At 39.2% G+C, this 22,063-nt stretch overlaps 1 protein-coding gene across 1 annotated transcript in view; it reads right to left on the bottom strand.

The window, feature by feature from the left end:
• The window catches only part of adcy5 (adenylate cyclase 5), a 92,158-nt gene that overhangs the window by 37,330 nt on the left and 32,765 nt on the right, over positions 1-22,063 (bottom strand). Inside the window, exons 2-3 of the mRNA XM_044215761.1 lie at positions 14,820-14,969; positions 13,209-13,330 (exon numbers count right to left, since the gene is read on the bottom strand). Coding sequence (XP_044071696.1) covers positions 13,209-13,330; positions 14,820-14,969 — 272 coding nt within the window. The remainder of the gene's footprint in view (positions 1-13,208; positions 13,331-14,819; positions 14,970-22,063) is intronic.

Consider the following 22,063-nt stretch of genomic DNA (forward strand, 5'->3'; position numbering starts at 1 on the left):
CACCTAAACCAAATATTCTACTGGCTTGATGAGAGTGCTAAAATGTGGAAAACCCTGTCCACACTACTGTTGTGCACTTGCGTGGTGTGGGGCTGTTTTTCCTGGTTTCGGCATTGCTATTTCTGCAGTTTGGCCCATTGCTTCAAATAAGGGAAGTATTAATGCTACAGTATATACTGTAATCAGTGTGCTTCCAACTTTGTATCAACAGTTTCATACTCATAAATGTTATTTAAATTACTGTGCCAGAGTTAGCTCAGAACTAATTTTTTTATCTGCAGTCCCTTACAATTAATACATACAGACACTGATGAAATACAACATTAACACATGATTTAAGACACATAGCACTCAGTCCTACACAATATTACATCCCCACTGATACTATATAAACATGAAATAGATTAGCTGCTTTTAGTCAATTTTTAAAAATCTGATACTACAACTCTTAATATGATCCGGCAGAAAATTTAGAAAGACTACCACAATGCAGTATGATGAAAGGGTACATTACAATGTTTTGTGGGATATATTTTTATAAGTTAATATTTTAAATATATATATCACACACACATACACATACACATGGGGCCTAGCACCGATGCTTGTGGCACACCTATTAGGCTCGACATATTACATGGACACTGCATTATTTACTTTTACATATAGCATCCTATTAATATGAAGACATTCATGCCAGTAATGCAGCACATGTATTTTATATTATGTAATATACTGTATAACCTGTATACAGTATACTGAGGTAGTGGGTGGTATCCATTATATTGTATTTTCTATTTTTTTGCTCTTTTTGTATTGCAGCTTGCCGTAGCTGTTTCATATTGTATTTTTATTGTATTTATATATAATTAATCTTGCTCCTGCAACAAATATATTTTCTTGTGGTTACTGTAAAAGTAAAGTGATCTGTCCATGTCACATTTGATTCACCTGTATATTACAAGCCTCGCCCCATTTAATGTGAACACATTCACAGCTGGATTATAAAATCCCAGGTTAACAGAACCATCTGATATCCAGCTACATACTAACACTTGGCCAGACAGCATAGTCATTGTTTGATTTTGTGAAGGCAGATTTTGCAACAGTTTCCTGACTATGTAGAAGTGGCTTTCTGAGTCAGACTCCCAGGAAGGACAAGAGAGAGCTATAAATAAACAAAGGTTTCAGACCAAACAAGCTCACATGAATCTCACAGGGTAGGTGCCTGCTACACAGCCAAGAACATGGAGTGTTCGTACAGTTTGTGTGGGCAGGACATGCGGGTGTTTAATTTATATTCTGGGTATGTGACATTCATTTTGAGTGTTAAGGCAGAGTTTTCAGGGTTCACAGACTTTTTCTCTTGGCTGCCCACATGTCAAGAGCACTAACATGTTCTCATGAACCTGGGATGCCTAAATTTCCTCAATTTGGGTCTCAGGCTGAAAAGGATTAAGAGTCCCCACTCTGGGGTACACATTTCTGAGAATAATTGATTGCTTTCTGTGAACTGTTGCATGGGAGGTCGAGTGAAACCAGACACTTGACCAATGTGTCTGAGCTCGGAGACAGGTTTGTCTTGCTGGATAGAAGCAGTGGTGGTCGAAGCGGAAGACAAGAGAAAAATAGAAGGATAGAAGAGGGAGGTAAGGATGACATGCTCTAGAGAGACTGAAAGGAAGTGTGAACGCAGTAATGAGTGCTTTAATTCACTTGCTTTTAACGCATATGTCTACAAAGCCTCTTTGTATCCCAATTAAAAATTAAACAAATTGTAGTGCACCTCAACATTTACATTATTACTTCCAAATAACACACACACAAACACGTATTAAGATCGAGCCCATGAAAAACACTGGGCTGTGATGTGATTTTAGCATAGTAGCCACAGTCGGAATTGCAGGTCACTGGCCCAGGATTACTTTTTCCCCATACACAATCATTACAAAAGAAACAAGTGTGAAACAACAAATCATTGCCACAAACACTAAAAACTGACTCTTATCACACTTTTACCCATTAGGTCCAATAAAAATGAAAAAGTATCAGTATATTATTTCCGTGCACAGATTGTCAACCAGCTCAGCCAGAAAATAACCTTTATACACATGCTTTATAGGCCAAAAATGTGGAAATCTGATGAAAACGTTTTTTGGCATATATGCCCGGTGAGGAAATTTGCCATCCTGAAACATGGTATTGAGTTCTCTTAACACATCCATGTGTGTTTTAAAACTGGATACTGGACTTAAAAATGGCACCCATTCATTCCAATGAAAGTCGAACCTTGTTCATCATTTAAGATGTCTGTCAACAGTCTTACTGTTGCTTCTTTTATAACAGTGGTCCAAAGGGAAAATCACACATCTAGCAAAAATTAGCTAGAGCAAGGGATCAAGGTAGGGCAGAACATTTTATTAAGAAAGACCCCAAAAACATTCGACTTCCACAAGAAACCTTCTCACTACTGTGGCAGATTTCAAGATTCAATAACAAATTAAATTATTTAGAATGTATATTTGCAGTGTAAAAGCTAGATTATGCTCTCTGTGTTATCATGAAGCTATTTATAGTCAAATACATAATGCACAGATTTCCTGATGGATTATCAACCCGTCCCCACTGACACAGTGAAGCAGAGAGCAAGGCCACTTCCCACAGCCTGATGTAACATCAGAAGAGACAGTGGGTGGTGAGCAACAAAAGCAGGAGAGTGAGAGAGGGTATGAGAAAGAGACCTGGGGTCTTTAAGTCCCATTTAATCGTTACCGTAGTGATGAGTTACTCGTTAGTACGCAACATTAAATCCTGGGGAATTTAGCTTTTGTAAGTGACAGTGACTGCAGAGGAAATCCTGAACTGAAAGGCACTGGAGTCTCACAGGGGAAAGATGTCAGACATTTTGCTATTTTGCATCTAATGAAATAAATGTAAGGGTTAACATGCTTTCAAGTTGTTTGATGTTGTGTCCTTCTTTGAACCCACAAGTACGGTGGCTCTGAGAGCTCAACGCACTGCAAATGCTCTGCAAACAAATGCAAATAGACAAAACACGAGCAAATTAAGAAAACATCTTCATCGATTTGACAACACATGCACAGCATTTAGAAAACACAACCAAATACACAACGTGCTGCAAACACAGACAATACAACCAAACACACAAACGCTCTACAAATACACAAAACGACAACGCAAGTGTTTCCAGAGGACACTAAAAAGTGATGAACATGGCTTGGACACGCTTGTTGTTGCTATGGTTTGTGACTCACAAAGTTACTTAAGTGAGTCCATGTATCATCCATTTATGTTGTGGATTTCTGACTTCTGCTGCTGCTCTACTCTGTGCACGTGCTCAAAGTGACCGCTGCATGCACCTCGCAGGACCTTGCAGAGTGAAACATTTCTTTTAATGATTTCTGAGGAGATTTAGTGTTCATGACAGACGGCGTCCTTCACCAAGTCATGATGCAGTACTTATCTTACAGATATTAAATTACTAATGAAGCTGCTTTGACAACTGTGGCCACAAGATGCCGTTGTATGGCCTGAGCAACAGGACAACTGTCTATACTCCCATGATTAAAAACATATCGGAGAGGATGAAAATTTCACCGGTGGGTTTATGCAGGAAACCTTGCACACTGTAGGAAACCCTATCTATGTGCACTTGATCATTCCTACATTCATAACAGGCTGCAGTCCGTCTGTCATCACTGATAAACTAATTTTCTCTGATTAGTCATTTTTCCTAACATTTTTTTCTAATCCCTTTTAAAATCTAAAATTTACCTTAATTTTCAGTTTCAAAAATGCTTTACAAACTTTTTCTTTGAATCTGTGGGCTCCCACAAGGTAATTGCACGCTGCATATCCAACTGCACATGTGCAAAGCGAAGAAATAACAAATAACTATTAAAAAGTTATAATTGTTTTGGTTTTGGTTTTCTTGTTTTTTTAGATTACCATTTAAAGATGAAAACAACAAAACACAGAGTAATTTGTCTTGTTAGAAGCCTACAAAAACTGAAAAAACATAAGTTTGACCCTTTTCCGGGTGAGGTCTGAGAACTGATTGAACGGATGATACACAGACCGACTTGAATAACTTCATGAGGCACAAACCACGGTAACAACAAGCGTGTCCAAGCTGTGTTCATCACTTTTTAGTGTCCTCTGGAAACACTTCCATGGTTGTGTTGTGTATTTGGTTGTGTTGTCTGAATTTTGAGCGCGTTTGTGTTTTTGCAGCATGTTTTCTGAAGGCTGTGCATGTGTTGTGAAATTGCTGTAGATGTTTTCTTAATTTGCTTGTATTTTGTCTGTTTGCTTATGTGTTTTTTTAAGCTGCAGTGTGTTGAGCTCTAAGGGCCACCGTACACAAGGATTTAAGGCAATAATTTTACCAACTGATAACAACACAAAGACATGAAAGAGTTTAAAACTATAACCACACAGTGAGTTCATTGAAAGTATGAATGCCTTAGAGATAAATCTATGACTCTGGTTTCAGATCAGTTTATATTTTGGGTTAGGGATTTTAGTGATAATTTCAAGGGTAACTGAGTATAAGAGAAACACTCACTTTAAAAAGGAAAGCTGAATGCACAGAATCCTGAAACCAGTAATGTGTGGTTCAGATAGCTGCATTGCTCACTTGTTAGCCTAATTCCACAATATTAGAGAAATAGGCTGTGCAGGCTTCACGCAGATATCCACAGAAAACATGTAAAGCACAGTGCTACATGTTAAGGCCTGCCAATAGAAATCCCTCAGTGTTATGGGGTATAAAATTCTACATTGGGTTTTGGATGTGATTAACTTACTGTATGGTGGGTTTATACTGGTTTTAAGTTGCTTTTATTGTGAGAACTTTTATTCAAACTGGTGATTTAACATCTTATCAACTTATTTTACAATTCTCTGACACTGATTTCTTCTGTTGTTGCTGCTTATCTTACACAACAAGATTTTTATTCCCAATGAGGATTTCCTGTTAACCTTTTACTACTCACTGATCCACCTGCAGGATGTTAGCCACTATGTAGAACTTTTACAGACTGCTAGTTACATAAAAAGTTACATGAGCATGTAAAATATGTATAGATAGACTACACTCTCATCTTTTGGGTCATTGTGGCAATTTTCTAAAAAGTATATAGGTATAATGCACACCAGAGTATACAACTAAAACTCCCTTACCTCCCTGTCAACCTATCTTCAAAGCAGTCTGCAAGACCAAAAATGTAATACATTTATGTCCAAATTCATCGCAAGGGACTACCTATAAATCTGTTTTAATTTAGGCCAACCAGCTGATATTTTGTGGTGGTATAAAATGTTGTGTGGAAGTGCCTTGGAAAGGGATTTGGACCACCCTGTGCCTCTAAAACATCATTGAAGATTTCAAAGCTTGTCACCTTTAAAATACTCATACATAAAAATGAGAATAAAAATAAGGTAATGCAACAATATCCATGCAAAAGGACAATACTGATACAATATCAATGTTTGGTAAAAACATTACACATAGACACATAGAAATAAATCAGGATGAAGGAATCCCTGTGCATCAGCCAACTCTAAGCTCAAACCGGTGCCATGTCAACAGACATGAGGCAGGATCTGGAATGATGAGATCTGGAGCACATGGTTATAGTAAGAGCTTTTAAATAAGGTGCAGCAACTAATGCTTTAACATAAACCATGTCTTCATCAGAGTAAGAAAAGGCAGTGGCAATGATGTTTAAATCGCCTTTCTTAGCAAGAGGTAAAGAGAAACAGACTGACAAGGAAAAATGAAAAAACAGAAGACAAATAGAGAGTAATACAGTATATGGGCAGTCCCTTCTCCTACTTGCAGAGCCACCACTGCAAAATCTGTTCTGGGTCAGATCTCAGCTGAACCAAAGCTGTGCTGCGCTGGCATTGCCTGACCCTGTGATCCCCTCTCATCTAGCACTGCCACCAGCCAGCTGCCTTTTACCCCCCCCCCGGCTGCTTAACCCCACTGCTCTGCTGGTGACTTACTCATTGCAGCCAGGAAACAGTCTCACACAGAACCTTCAGTCCTTTTCACCGTTGTCTGGCTCACATTCACCCCTATTTCTCATTCTATCTGTAACTGTCTTTATGTCCTGTTCTTTTCTTTCACTCTACACCCCTTTGTCTTTCTTTCCTATCTCTTTTAGATTCTTGACCAACTTTGTTGTTATTGTTGTTATTTGTATATATATATATATATATATATATATATATAATATTGTATATTAAATATATGCAATATTCCTTTACTTAAACAATATAGTGTGTGTTTTTGTCACCCCAGTTACACAAGCAATGCCATCTTTACATGTGTATTAAGGCAGTAAACAGGTCTGGCTCCAACAGCATCAGCAGAACGGCCTTATATAACACACACGCGCAATTAACTGCATAACACACTAAAACCATTTGTTTGCTGTGCAGTGTCAATTCTTGCCCTTACTGCAATTAGAACATGGCGAACAAAAGCAAGGTCAGTTCCTCTAATTTATGCAATGTTCTTTCCATGCCTTTCTCTTCAGGGTGCTGCTGGCCTACATAACAGCATAACAGCAGTTACAGTCACAGTGTTCTGAATATTTCCCAAACGTTCACAGGGCGATCTGGTAGCATCAAAACATCCGCCCCAAAGCCCTCTTGTATAATACCTTAGTCAGCACACATTGTGGCCTCATTGTTGAAGCCACAGGACATCAATTTACTCCAGAGGACACACATGTGGGATGCCATACTCTCAGGAAAAGGTACAGCAGAATTGTACCTTTGGGGTACAGAATTTTGTTACTGAGCCACTACCATGAACAAATACATTAAGGTGCCATTTGTTGAAATTTAATAGTACATTCAATAGTAATCAACAATACCATCAAAACTAAACTTATGTACCCCAAGTGACAAAGATTGGCCTTTAAAGCTAGGGTAGGTAACGTTGGAGAAACTAGATTTTGATAGGCATCCAACCAAAAAAATCCCACCCCCTCCTTTCAGGCCTCCCGCCAAAGAAACTCCCCCAAAACATATTTTCATGTACAATGAGTACACATACAGGGTGCACGCAGGTAGGCAGGTAGACAGGTAGACAGGCAGGTAGGCCAGCCAATCATTTCACCCAAATGAAATGATTGCCTGGGCGTATTACAGGCCTGTGCCTTGAAAGTGGAAAAATTCAACTCTTTTAATTTAACCTGGTACAATCCTGACAAAATAGAAAAATAACTAAGACTCCAGGTAGATTTTGCATATCCACATTCCTTGCATATTTAATTATTAGGCCTGTGCGTTGAAAGGACTTGGCATCAGCTACGTAGAAAAAAGACTAAGAGTCTACAGCCATGCTAACAGCTCTGTCAGGCTGTACCTTAGGCACAGCGGTTCTTTGAGCTGAATGCTAACATCAGCATGCTAACATACTCACAACAACAATGCTTACATGCTGATGTTAAGTAGGTGTAATGTTCATCATCTTAGTTTAGCATGCTAAAATGCGCAAATTAGCATTAAACACAAAGTACAGCTGAGGCTGATGGGAATGTCATTAATTTTGCAGGTATTTGGTCATAAACCAAAGTATTGGAAAGATTAATAATGACATGTTACTAATGTTAGAGGAAAAGTCTGAGGATCATCAAAGTCAGTAGGATACATCATCTGGGCACCATGGATATGTGTACCAAATGTTGTACCAATTGGTCCAGTAGATGTTGAGATATTTCACAGACAGACCAACTGACCAACTGACTTTTAGACAGACATTGCATCCCTGCTGGAGCCATGACACCAGCAGAGCTAAAAACATTAACACAGTTTTGAAAGGTAAATGTGAAAATGCTGTGATTTCAATAGTCAGCATGCTTAAAATTTTTGCATCTGGACTTAAAATTAGTTTATGAAGACTTGTAATCTGACTTGCCTTCTAGGACGTTTTTTTAATTACAGTACTAAAGACTTGACTTGGACTTGCCCCTAAAAGCTTAAAAACAGCGCTGTAGTGTAGAAAGGCAACCAGTAGGAGATGGTAGCGCTGCCACAAGGACCTGATTCCTCACCAACTTCTCTCTACTAATTGCTTTCAGTGGGGCCAAGCTGGAGGCACCATTGCTTGAACTGTAATGAACCTCTACAATGGTAGACGTGCTTTTTACCCTGCACCACCCAGGTGATTCATTCAATGCGCTACCTTAACTGGCTTTGGTAACTGTAGTTCAGACTGAAAAAAGAAACAACTTGTACTTTTATATTGGATCAAAGGGTATACTTATGTAATTTTATGTTTCATCTGTAAAAAATGAACAAGTCTGGTACATATGTTTTTGAGTGCTCAGGACTCCTGAATTAAGAATAGAGGACAGGCAGATGAGTAGAAACATACACACAAACAAATGCATATCTGCAGCAACAAGCTCCAGACCCCAAGCGACTCCCTCTGCACCTTTCAACCTCCCTCTGTTTCGACTCTTACTCTTTAGTTGTAGCTGTGGGAGCTGTCACTTCTCTTCCTGTTGTTACTCGGCCTCTCAGCAGAGTTCCAATTACCAAAAGCCACTGCCTGCTTCCAGACAGGCCCGGTCACACCTGGTTAGCTACCCATTAACCACACACTCATGACCACAGACAGAATTCAGCCAAGCTTAGCGGATGCTGCTAATGTGCCGCCAACTCCCCAGTGAGTCACGAAGAAAGCCTACAGTAGGACACTACAGTACCAAACCAACACCTTCTTTTTCTCCTTTTTTGTATCTTGGTTTTGTTTGCTCTTGCTGAAAAAGCAGATTGCTATTGGTTTGTCTCTTCTAATTATGTAAAGGGTAACTTCTTCACAGATAAGAATGAGTCAAAGGTTATTGAATTTTGTTTAACCTTGACAGCTGCAGTAATTAATACATCCACTGTGAACCAACATGACCTTCTTGGTGTTTGCCCCTTAATTGCAGGCAAATCAACTGCATTATGATAATGGATAAACGTCTGTGTGTGCGCACTCATCTATAAGTGCTCATGTGGCTAGGTGCATATTGGTTTGACTGTCACATGCCCCAGAAAAATCCTAATTTTTCCACCCTTGCCCACTCTCCAAAAACAATCTACACTCTTACTTTTACTGAACTCTTAAACTTAAGCAACAAAAAAGGACAATTCCTGATAATGATCGCATTAATAGTGATGAAAAGACCTCTGTGTAGAGAGCTCCAAGTACGTGACTTGATGCTCTAACCCCTGAGGATTCAAAGGGACACATCAAAGTGATAAAGGGCTTCAATAGCACCTATTATGTATCAAGGTTTGGGCTTCCACCTGACTATGACAGCTACAGGCCATAAAACTCTCACTGCGCAGTTTGATACTTGGGCTGCTGTTGTTCTGCACACACACACACACACACACACACACACACACACAGTTATAACAAGCCTGTTTCTCATTGTCCCCTTGATGCAGTGTTTTGTTACTCCACAAGGTGGTACCAAACCTAACCACAGTTATGTCTGTCCTGTGGGATTACACACTATAAAATGATCTCAGTGTTCACAGTTATTGGAGCAAAGCCACATCATAATACACACTCAAGTGAGGTAAACCAGTGATTCAACACTGAAACTGTGTGGACCATGGACCAAAGACGAGATGAACACTAAAATGGTAAATGGACTCAACTTGTATAGCACCTTTCTAGTCTTCGGACCACAAGTGTTTTACACTGCATGTCACATTCACCCCATTCACAGAGGCTACCAAATGCTCATCAGAAAGAAACTAATCATTCACACACACTCACACACCGATGGCCTGACCACTTCCTTTGGGAGCAATTCGTGGTTCGGTAGCCGGGGATTAAACCGCCGATCTTCCTATTAGTGGGCGAACCGCTCTACTTCTAAGCCACAGCCGCCCCAAGAGACTGAATGAGCACCGGAAACAAACATCTGCTGTCTGTGAACATCACACCAAAACCGGAAAAAAATCAGAAATTTACTGAACAACAATTGTTTTCAGGTAAGCTCCATTAATGGAGTATACAGGAAAACTGCATTGATTTTATATATTGATTCATTGAGTCAAGCTCACTTACTCAGTGCTTTTTTAGCAGTTATATGCTACACTGTAGGAATAAAGTCTGTTAATAAGTGTGCATACATGGAGTTAGATTTGACAAAATGGAAGCATTTCTGTTCTGTAATACAGGCGAGAAATGGACGTTAAAAACGTTTCAGAAACATTATCTGTTTGGATTGCCCTTTAGACCACGTGATAAGAACAGAACCGTCTCCCTGACAACTGAGCAAACTCCACTGATGGAGGCCATGAGATGTGGCTGAAAGCTCTAAAATTTCCAATAAGTGGAGAGAATAGCTACTGCTATTTCCAAGGTCAATAATGAACCTTCAAGCTCACTTACTCAGTGCTTATTTAGCAGTTATATGCTACACTGTAGGAGTAAGGTTACTACAAATAATGACAGAGGCATGTTTCAAGCTTTTACCTTCCTTCCCTATAACTACCGTCAGGAGGAGATAGAGGTGTTGGAAACAGCTAATACTGACCAGCTGACTGCTCGATAGCATCAATTGGTCTACACAGCGGTGGTTGGTAAAGGTGAATATCAACACTTATCTATCAGCGCTAACCACTTACAAGAGTGTGTATGTGAACTGCTTCAGTTTTCAGAAAGCATTTAGACCACCATTCAAAAACGTTCTGTATCCATTAATATCAAAATGACCGAACATTGCTTAAAATCAAGAGTAAAGGAACACTCAAAATGACCCAACATTTGCCAACATTTAACATTATGAAAGCAATTCAAACATTTGATTTACATTATGAATACTTCCTAATTAGTCGGGCTTAACATGTGGAACAAACTCTGAGACAACTGATGAAAAAGACAAAAACATCAAATGGTAAGTGGACTGTACTTGTATAGCGCCTTTTTAGTCTTCCGACCACTCAAAGCGCTTTACACTACATGTCATTCACGCAAACTCACAGAAGAGCAATTTGGGAATCAGTCTCTTGCCCAGACGATGCGACACGTGGGCTGGGGGAAGCCAGGATCGAACCGCCGATATTCCGATTAGTAGATGACCCGCTCTACCTCTCTAAGCCATAGCCGCCAACACACCAAAAATAATAGATCAAAGCAAATAATGGGACATTCCACTTCTTAAGGAAGTATTTGTCATTTATGGACACAAACCCTTCCTGTCATCATCTGAAATAAGCTAAGGACCTGAACCTGTCTACATAATGTTCTGGGTGTTCAGTGCTGATGCAGTATTTATGTCACATACGGAGCAATCAGCTCACAGCGCACCTGCAGAGGTGTCATTTCCCAACACCTCCACCTCTTCCTGATGATTTTAAAATAAAACTGAAAGCCTAAAATATGGTAAACATGCATCTGTCATTGTGAGTCACTTGTATACTTTTTGAATATCAGCACAAACCCTGATTTTTTGAATACGTTTAAGTTTTTTAGGTTGAAATAGGTCTTAAAGACATATTGTTAGAATAATGTAAACAATGGATATATAACCTTTTGCTCTAAATGAATATAGGTTCTTTTCAACTGGTGGTCAGAGTTTATTCTAATTTCTAGTTGAAAATATTTTCATTACATTACATTTTAAATGATATTACACTCTGTGTATGGTTACTAATATGGTATGTAGAGACAGGTGAAAAATACTCATGGGAAAATAATGGGAAAATACCACGCAGCCTATTGTCATGGCAACGCCTGCAGTGCTCCCTCCTCTTCTGCCTTTGTCTGTGGGTGGGCTGCACCATTCAGGATTAATTTTGATTGAATTGTGGTTTATTTTACAATTCAGTTGCACCAAAACCTAAAATGTTGTTTTGAACTCAACATGATTCTAAACATTTATTTTACACTGTGTAGACTAACTGATACAACAGAGTAATTGACTGGTCATATTAGCTGTCCCCAACACCTCTACATCCTCCTTACAAAAGTTTCAAAGGTATAAGCATGAAAGGTATAAACCTGAAACAGCAAACATACTTATGTCATTATTAGTGGTGCATTTACTCTTATAATCTATCATATGTCTGCTAAATATGCATTGAGTTGCACCAAAGTATTAATTTATACAAAAAATAGGGTTAGCTAAACTTACTGTTAAACTAAGCAGATCCAAGCCTCTCTTTAACACTGGGTTGCACCAGAAGGTATTCATTTTAATTCAGATTAGGGTCCATCTTAGTTTAGCTGAACTTATATTAGTTTATATTAGCTTAAATCACCATCAAAACATTAAAATAATATGAATATGATCCAGGTCAGATTGATCCTTGACAAGAAAAAGAACAATCACTGGTGCATCCTCAGAGGGTTTCATTTGAATTAAAAATAACACTATTTTAGTTGTTTGTAAACTTCACATAACAATCAACACAGTAGAAAGTTTGCATTTAATGGTTATAAAGACATGGCAGAGAGATTCTAACTAGCATTTCACTCACTCTCATGTACATTATTACAGCAGGTCCAAATTTTCTGCTTTACCTGCAGAGTTCCGAGTTCCGAGTAATTAACACCTTAAAAACTCAAAATCATTATATGACTCAATGGAGCTGAGTACATTATTTTTCTCCAGAACACTCACTATATGATAAGTAATATATATATATATATATATATATATATATATATATATATATATATATATATATATATATATATATATATATATCACTATATGATAAGTATATATATATATATATATATATATATATATATATATATATATATATATATATATATATATATATATCACTATATGATAAGATATATATATATATATATCAGACAAATGCTGTAGAACTACTGTATACAAATGTTTGTTGTGAGTTTTGTTTCATTCAAATCTTTCTCCTCTCGTGGCCAAAACTTGCTTAAACAAAAAGGTTTGTATAAGCAGAGATCTTTGCATTGAATATTAATCTTCTGAGGACTAGTTGTGCCTCATGAGGACAAGTGCATTGACGTGTATCTTGATGTGTGCGCCTGCATTGTTACTTGTTACTTTGAGAGGTAACACACAGCTTAAAATTATTTGTGGAGATGTTGAGAAAATGCGTTATTTATTTATTCAACCTGTTTCCCTTCATCATCCCACCTCCTCTTCCTGGTGTGTTACCTGACGTTGTCGTGCTTCTGGATGTAGATCTTGTGAAACATCATGTCCTCCTGCTTGGCGTTTATGTCAGCTTTCATCTCCATGGCAACATGGCGAGGAAGTACTGAGAGCAGGAGACGTTCCTGCAGGAAAGCGTGGGGGGGAAGTAAGTTCAATGGACAAGTATAAGTAAGTTAAGAGGTGGAGACTTTGGCTGCCTGAGAGGAGGCAGTGTGACTAACACACCGTTTACAGCAATGCCTACCCTCCCGCCCAATGGTAATGAATAAAGGCCTACATAGTGATTAAACCACTATGTTTCTAACAATTACCCAGTGCCAAGTCTCAAAATCATTTTGAAAGCACAGTATAACAGCTATAGAAAAACATGGATCCTCTGCATGAAAACTTGTTAATGTATATTTGTGTATGGACAATATTTGTCCCCAGGTGTGAATTTCTGTGAAATGTGCTGGTTAAACCTGCAGTCCAAAACATGGGGTTCACCTGATTCTCCTTGTTCAAAGGAAAACACTCTCGCAGATGAAATTATCTTTTATGTACTGCTATGCTCTGGCCAACAGTGATAAAAAAATCCCTACTCCCATTTAAGTAAATATGGATTACCTGACTCAACAGGTAGCCAAAGTAATCCAGCTTTAAATACAAGGATTTCCCGGCGACGCCATTTTGAAATGTATTCACAGACAAAAGTATAGAGCTGCGAAGTGGAGGGAGTTATTTTGGGCATCCAGGGTTCCAGAATTAAAAGTCCCATTAATTCAGGTGACTGACAGTTGCTCCAATGCTTGATACTCAACTGTCATGGGATCATGGGTATTGTAGTACTTATACATACATACATTTGCCATGCCAAACTGGTTGAAGAAATATGATTTCTCAGAAATAAAGTGCAAATGTTCCATTTCCTAACTACAGTATATCCCTTACAGCACAGAGTACATTCTGAACTGACCAGCCACAAATTGTTTTTTTGTCTATCTAGTTTCTAGCATATTTTATAGTCTGGCATATACTTATAACAGCAGGAATTAAACAGGCAGTGTTGAGAGTGAAGGGGCCTTCATGTTCTTAATCTGTTCTGCCAATACATTATCTAAGACATAGTTCATTTCTCACCAATATGTTAGTATTATGACAGCTACCTGCTGACATTTCTCATAAGAATCCCATGTGTCGTGTTAGCTTAAGCCATAAGCATGTGTCCTGTTGTAAAAATAACATTATGGAACTGTGAGGACATATGCCTTTCAGGAGTGTTTCATACTAAAAAAAAGTATTTTTTTCCCCAGCAAGTAGCACCATTTTTAAATACTGAAAATATCAATACATAAGCAAACATGACATCACACCAATGTATTTTGTGCCCCCTGACTGCACGCACAGTCTCAATTTTCTATCTCTCAAGTATAGAATCTGATACTATGTTAAACAAACATTTTACAGCTGACGTCCTCCACAAAAGACCAAGCTAGTGTACACACTTTTCAGATCCATCTTTTAAGCTTACAGGAGGTGAGTGTTAAATATTCAAAACCTCGGTTATTCCTTTAAAAGACAAATTCATCTGAATTGATCGCCATGTCACCATAAATCTGTGCTCTCTCTCACCTGCTGCTGGTTTTCCCTCTGGGAGTGGAGGCGAGCCTGGATGCATTCCCTGGTCTCCTGGAAGGCCTGCCTCTGGGAGCCCTCGGCGGGGTAATGGGTGCACACTCCCACGATGTTGGTACAGGAGAAGATCAGCACGTTGGACACTATCTGTGGAAGAGGATGAGAGAGAAAGAGTTAGAGTGCTAAGAGGGGGCATCCATGTGAGCCAGAGGTCAAAGACTCATACAGTTCAAATGCAAAGTGCCCAGTACAAATCCTGCTAGTCGCTTGTCATATCCCTTTCTTTCTCCTTCCTCTCGCTCTCTACCAACACAAACTACAACTGGTTTTTGAACACAAACAATTAATCCCTTTTAATTTCACGCATCTAGCTGAGAGATTTTATGCCCTGTTTGAACATTAACCTATGCAGTTGAACCAAGGGACTAGTTTAGGTTCTGCTGTCTGTATATAACACTGACATCTTTTCTGAAGAAAATAAATAAGTAAATGTTCATTTTACTTCTCTCTAGTACTATAAGAGAGTTCATCAGACCTTTGGCATTCACATTTCTTAACATCTGGGGCCAGTTGTGATGCATACTGTACACACAAAATAATGAATATACCACTTTTCAAGTATTCTGTGAGAATATGTGTAGCTCCACATGTTCTTTGTGTGATATAGAAATGTGACAGAGATAAGTTCAAAAGGGTTTCTGGCAAACTTTTTTTGACCGTGTAAGGGTCATATGTCTCAACATTCTCAACATTTATAGAGTAAATGTGTGTCCTGCATGTTTTCCTTGAGCCTAAGTAAACAGATTTACGTACTGTCACACCAATCATGCAGTAATGTAACAATAAAACACATCATAAATGTCATAAATGTAACCTGTCATCAGTCAGTAGCCTGTTAATGACTTGCAACTTACAGCACTGAGTTAAGACTGCTTTGCTGTAGATTACATTACTGGTGCATAATGACCAAGAAAAGAACAAGTCTGGTTCTATTCCAAACAGGTTTCTAACACAGAACAATGTGTGTGCAGGTCTTTATGAATCTGGTGCAAGAATATGACCATACATTTAGTTTTGAATTAGTGTTTTATATTTCAGCAGTATCAGCAGTTTATTTGGGGGAGAGCAGAGTACAAAGAGCAGCACCACCTACACAAACTTAAACTACACCTACTGTCAACTCAAACTACAACAGAAAATTGAAGGGAAAAAATGATACAATACATTATAACACAACAGTGAGCACTTAGCAATACAGATAGACAAAATAATTGAAAAAAATAGACACAGCAGAGACTAAAATTAGACATAGGGTTTTAAGAGATTATGACAATTTTATGACACTTTAGTGTTCAGTCTATAACTGCAATAAACAAACAAAAGGACTGCTGCCACTATAGCTACATTATCTCTATATTTGTCTCATCTACAAAACAGAAAAATAACAATCAACAGCAGAGTTTGTATTCAGTTTATGCTGTAGTAGACAGCCAGGCCAGGTAGAAAGCTTCTTATTCCCTTATGTTTCTTATATGTGTATTTATACAACACTTTTCAAAGACACCGTTACAAAGAACAAAAAGTTGCACCTAACCAGCACCACAAGCCAAGTGCCATATAGTTCCATTATATAAAAAAAAAAAATGCAGACATCTCTACACCAAAACATTCTAGATGATAAACAGCACTACGGGTAAGAGGAAAAATATGTAGTTTTGCAGAGTCATAGGATGAAAGGAAAGGTTAGACTTAGCGATGCATGATCTTGCAGAAAATCCATCCAAAGTTCGACTGAAACGGAAACTCACACCTCTAAATCTAAATAAGTCAGCTTAAACATTTGACTATTTGTAAAATTAAGACACATTTGCGCTGTGGGGAAGAGCTGAGAGACTGTCCTCTCACTGCTACGCCAGCCCTCCGACACACGCACACACACAATCATACACACACACAAAATCGGGAAGCAGCATATTGTATCACTATACAAGTAAAATAAGTGAGTAACAGAGTTCCTCGTGTGCATGTAAACATACTGATTGAGTTACTGAAGCTAGTGGAACAAAGGCTACCTAGGAGGGGGGCTGGACATCTGTGGGAAGCCCTTTGTTGGTGCACACTTGCATGTGTGTGCCCCACTAAAACTTGAATATTCAATTTGCAGTAAATCAGTACCTTCAGGTTGCATAGACCCTGTCCAAGTTTCCACCTATCAAACATCTTGCAAGTGGTCATGTGTCCAAGGCACCAGTGCTAAAATTGTTTCCATTCAGTACCAGGCATACAGTGGGTCCTGGGACTGGCAGCCAGCAGCTAGCCAAAGCCAGTAGCCCATTCTTTTCATAGAGCCATTTAATGGGCTGAATCAGCCAGCTGAAACACATTCACACCATCTCTGTTGCCGGAACAAACTGAACAAACACAGCACGTCTTCATCAAGTCAAAAACCCCTCAGCAGGTCTCCATGCAAAAACCAAGCACACTCAGGGGGAGCAGTGGCTGGCGGAAGACTAGCCTGGAAGTGAGGCACGACCAAGGAAAATAAAGAATTGAGGTGTGAGACGGAGAGAAGGTGGTGAATTTAGAAAAGGTTACTCTTTGCTATTTCTGCCTCTTATCTAGCTGAAACACTGTTAAGCTGAACTGGACTGACCCACAGAAGACAAATTACTTTGTAGATAAATACAATCAAGCCATGACAAGCAGTCCTGTGTACAGAAACAGAGGATTATTTACCCTGACATTCTTTATTTTGGCTGCTTGAATATTTACTTTGACAGTTTTTACCTAATAGCATTTCAGTCAGAGAAGCTTTTGTCAAGGAACTGACCATTTATTGTAAATGGTGTAAAAAGGCTCTTCTCCTTGAGGGAGCTCTCAAAGAATCCAAGCAAAAACTATTTTGGTAATCCCTCAGCATAAACACATGAACTATATGTTATACAGAATCAGTAACATCTGTCAGCATAATCTGAACCTTAATCTTGGAACATTAATCTGCAAAAACTATCAAGGCTGTACAATTAACATTATTTTTATAAAATCTATTTTATGCCAAAACAAAAATGATAACATTTGCAACCCTGCAGAATAACTTCATTATTATAACTCATAACCCATGCAGCTCCGTTGACACATTTAGCAGCTCAAACGAGATTTGTCATATTCAGTGTAGCCAGCCATGGTTGAAAAGCCAAATATACTGTATGTAGATTAGAACAGAGAGGTAGCAAATGGCCTCATGAAGAAGTAATCCGTCCGAGTCATGCCAGAGTCGCATCAAAGAGACAATCCTCTCAGCACACAAAGTTTTACAGGCAGAAGGATTTCTCTGTATAATGTCGAGTAAATGTCCTTGTTCAGTTAAAACTGTTACAGAATCTTAACGGTTAATCTCTTAATATTGTAATATTATTGCACACATTTTTAATCTCAGTGATAAATTTTGTAGTCCTAAAAGGTTGACGAGAAGCCAAGACTTTGCACAACTCTGTGACATTCAGCGAACAAGAATGTATTTCGAGTGAACTGCCAGTTGACAGCTGAAACTCTGCTAAAGAACTAGAGAGAAATCATAATGTTTTCCTGTCCATGAGAGGCGTATTAGCATAACAAATGTGTTTGAGACACTTCATCAGCAGAGAAGGATGTACTATTTCGAATCCAGGGAGAATAGTTGCCTGGTACAAAACCCCCGGGGGGGCAGGAGCCGGACTGCTATAGTGTAAAGGTCTGGGCATTTCCGTTAAGAACATGAAAATTAATGTGGAAAACACAGACTCCTGTTTTAAAATCAGCTTGAAACTGTCCAAAATTGACATTTAAAGGTGGGTTCCAGCTACCTACAGTGGAGTTAGCCAGCTGCAGCTGCACATGGAGCTCCACCACAGCCTCGTAGCATCCCGCCCCCACACTGTCATGGAAACGGCATGCATCAGATAGTCTTTTAACAGCTCAATACAAATATTCCCCAGCAGCAGTCTTATTCTATTAATACTGCCAGCGCTCACCCAGGCCTTATTTGGAAACCTATGGGCTTTTCCTTGCCACAAAGGGAAAGTGAGAGCAGAAAAACATGGCTCCCATGTTTAATACAGAGATCATCCCCAGGGTAAGAAAACAGCAATATATTATCAAATAACTGCAGAGGAGAACTGATGAATTCTCTGCTGATTATCACCGTTCATAGATGTAAATAAATCAATGTCTTCTCAAACTTAACATACATAATCAGGGAAGATCATTTTCAGTAATTTCTCTCGGTGATTCATGCATATTGTTTTGCTCACGCCGCTCATGCTGACTCATTTTCATACTATTCAAAACCTCATTTTCATAGAAAATGGTTAAAACACAACCAACCTAAATTCAACTCAAAGCCCCCAAATGACCTGTACCTGCGCCCCACGCAACCTGTTGCAGATTATGATACACAAACAGCTGAATTCCCACGGAGGAGAGAAAATGTGATGTAACACTCCAGGCAAAAAAAGCTGTTTGCCTAATGGCACTCCCACAGGTATTTTACTCTTTACTCTTCTGAATATCCTTGTATCTGTTATCTGATTAATGGAGGCCACTGCGGCAATGACTACCAGAAAATAAACATCTACAGGTAGAGTACTCAACACCATGAACACATCTGTCACATTATGTGTCTCTGTTGAGCAAAGTGCAGTCCTGTGGTCTCATTTATAAAGAAAGCTATTCAGTACATGACCACATCAACACCACTGATTTATAGAACCAAATAGAGATTTATGGAAAGTGTCCCAACTCAGCTGTGGCGAAGGCACAAACTTTAATGTTAGACTATACAGTAGATTATAGTACAGTACAGTAACACAACCTCTATTCACTTTTACCAAAATTTGCTTCGTTTTATTCATGCAGAAAATTTATTTCATTGTGTGACAACCATTTCCTAATTTAAAGATTATTTAAAAATATTTGAGAATTGTGTTCAGCAAGTCTTTTTTGCAGAATACAATTATGCTGAATGCCTAGCCTACTTAGGATTTCACAAACATCTAGCCCTTTTTTTATTTTGGAGTGTATTCATGTTTTTTTAATGATGTTGCTGGTGTTTTTGCTGTCCGTCATCAATTGTCATTTGCAGTGTGGACAATAAAGTTCCTAACTAAATACTAACTTTAATCTGGTGTCAGTTCTTCTCTTTCTCAAAGGAAGCGTTTTTTTTACCTCTCTTAAAATTTTCTTCATATGACTTGTTAGTGGACATCATGATTGATAATCATCAAAAGTCCCAAAATTGACCTCATTATCTCCTGTAAATAAAACATGGCTCCATCAACTTAAGTAATTTAAAAGAAGGCTAGAGCTATGGGGGCTAATGTGTTCTGTGGTTGTTTATAGAAGCCTCACTGGATTTACGCTGATCTGGAGTGAGTGCAGTATTAATAACTCAGCTATCACTACGAGTTGGATGGTTTTATTTCACATCCAGAGCAACAACTATAAAAAAACCCTATATATTTCCAATAAGTCTGCTAATTAAGGAACAATCATAGTAACCGTGTGTGTGTGTTGTTTGGCCTCTGCAATTATTAAATAGCCATTAAAATAATGTTCTGTGTGTGTGTGTGTGTGTGTGTGTGTCCTCACACACACACACACACACACACACACACAGAACATTATTTTAATGGCTATTTAATAATTGCAGAGGCCAAACAAACAGAGAAAACAACAGAGAAAGACATCCTAGGTATCAATATTTACCCGGGAGTTTGGGTTTTTTTACCCGCCTACGTCTCTTCCACACCTTGCTTTTTCAGTGTTTCTTACATCCACCCTAAGCCGCTGAGTCTCTGCTCTACTCCTGAGCTCTTGCCACACTTCCAACAGACTTTTCATTTATACAAGTGTATCTTTCAGAGATGCCCAACATGATGTCTGTGGAGGACTGGCGGCCAATATCCAGCCCACACAAGTGATGACAGCAACCAAATGAAACCAAACTACGCTGTCCTGCACGGTGGTAATGCAAGGTTCTGTATTTCTAATAACACATTTTTGATACACTGGTACATGTTAAAAAGGTATTCATTTGAACCCTTTTAGCCACTAGTGCTGCCGTAGACCACAGATGTGAAGCAAGACATTTCTGCAGCCTGCAGAGCACAGTAATGCAAATGTGCCATAAAAAAGTACAAAACAAAAAGAGGCAGTAAAGCAAGCGGAAGTGCAACACACACAGTTTGCAAAATAAAACAGTTGCTATACTTCCTGTTAAAACAAACAGAACATTCCTTTTTTTATTGGAAAGTGTTAGAAATCTAAATAAAAACATGTTTACTCGCATAAAAATATATAATCGACACTATAGGAAGCTTAGGAAAAATAGATGGAAAACTGTTAACCAAAATAAAAATAAAAATCCCTGCTAAATCCACATAGGATTCAGGAATTTTGAAGTCCACAAACATTCAAAGAAGACTTTGCAAATGTTTTAAGAGGTAGAAAATGTATTCATTTACATGTTAGGTCCTACGGTTCTAGAAAATCCACGGGACAGCTCCAAGTAAAACTTATAAAGCTCATATTTGTTGTTGTGTTTTTGTGATTATTATGCGATTCGAGGCCAAGCGGAAGATCTCAGGCAGACGGCCCGGGGACAGGACAGAAACCGGGCTGGGAACACCAGGCTGACGGCCCAGGGACAGGACAGAAACCGGGCTGGGAACACCAGGCAGACGGCCCGAGGGCAGGACAGAAACCGGGCTGGGAACACCAGGCAGACGGCCCAGGGGCAGGACAGAAACCGGGCTGGGAACACCAGGCAGACGGCCCGAGGGCAGGACAGAAGAGCAGAGCAGGGAAGGTCAGGGGGGTGCCCAGGTGGCCGGGCCGAAGGGCTGAAAAGGTCCGGGCTTTGACCAGACGTACGGAGCAACTCAGGAGGTCAGTGGCGAAGGCGAAACCCCTGCAGAGGTCGAACAGGACGCCGGCAGCAAAGACAGAAACCATCTGGAGGCCGGCAATGAAGGTGGAACCTTTCAGGAAACCTGCGACAAAGGCGAAAGCCCTCTGGGAGGCAGGGCAGGTGCAGATAAAGGGTTTAATAATGTTCAAAAGCTTACAGGGGTCGTCAGGCAGACAGATATCAGCAAACCAGGTTGCAGTCTGAACAGGCAAATAATTCCAAGGAGGAGAGGACTAAATGCAACATCTTGAAACACACAATAAGTCCAAGACAACATGAGGGGGAAAAGGCCAGG

Source organism: Siniperca chuatsi, linkage group LG12 (assembly GCF_020085105.1).
Source record: "Siniperca chuatsi isolate FFG_IHB_CAS linkage group LG12, ASM2008510v1, whole genome shotgun sequence".
Classification (NCBI taxonomy): domain Eukaryota; kingdom Metazoa; phylum Chordata; class Actinopteri; order Centrarchiformes; family Sinipercidae; genus Siniperca; species Siniperca chuatsi.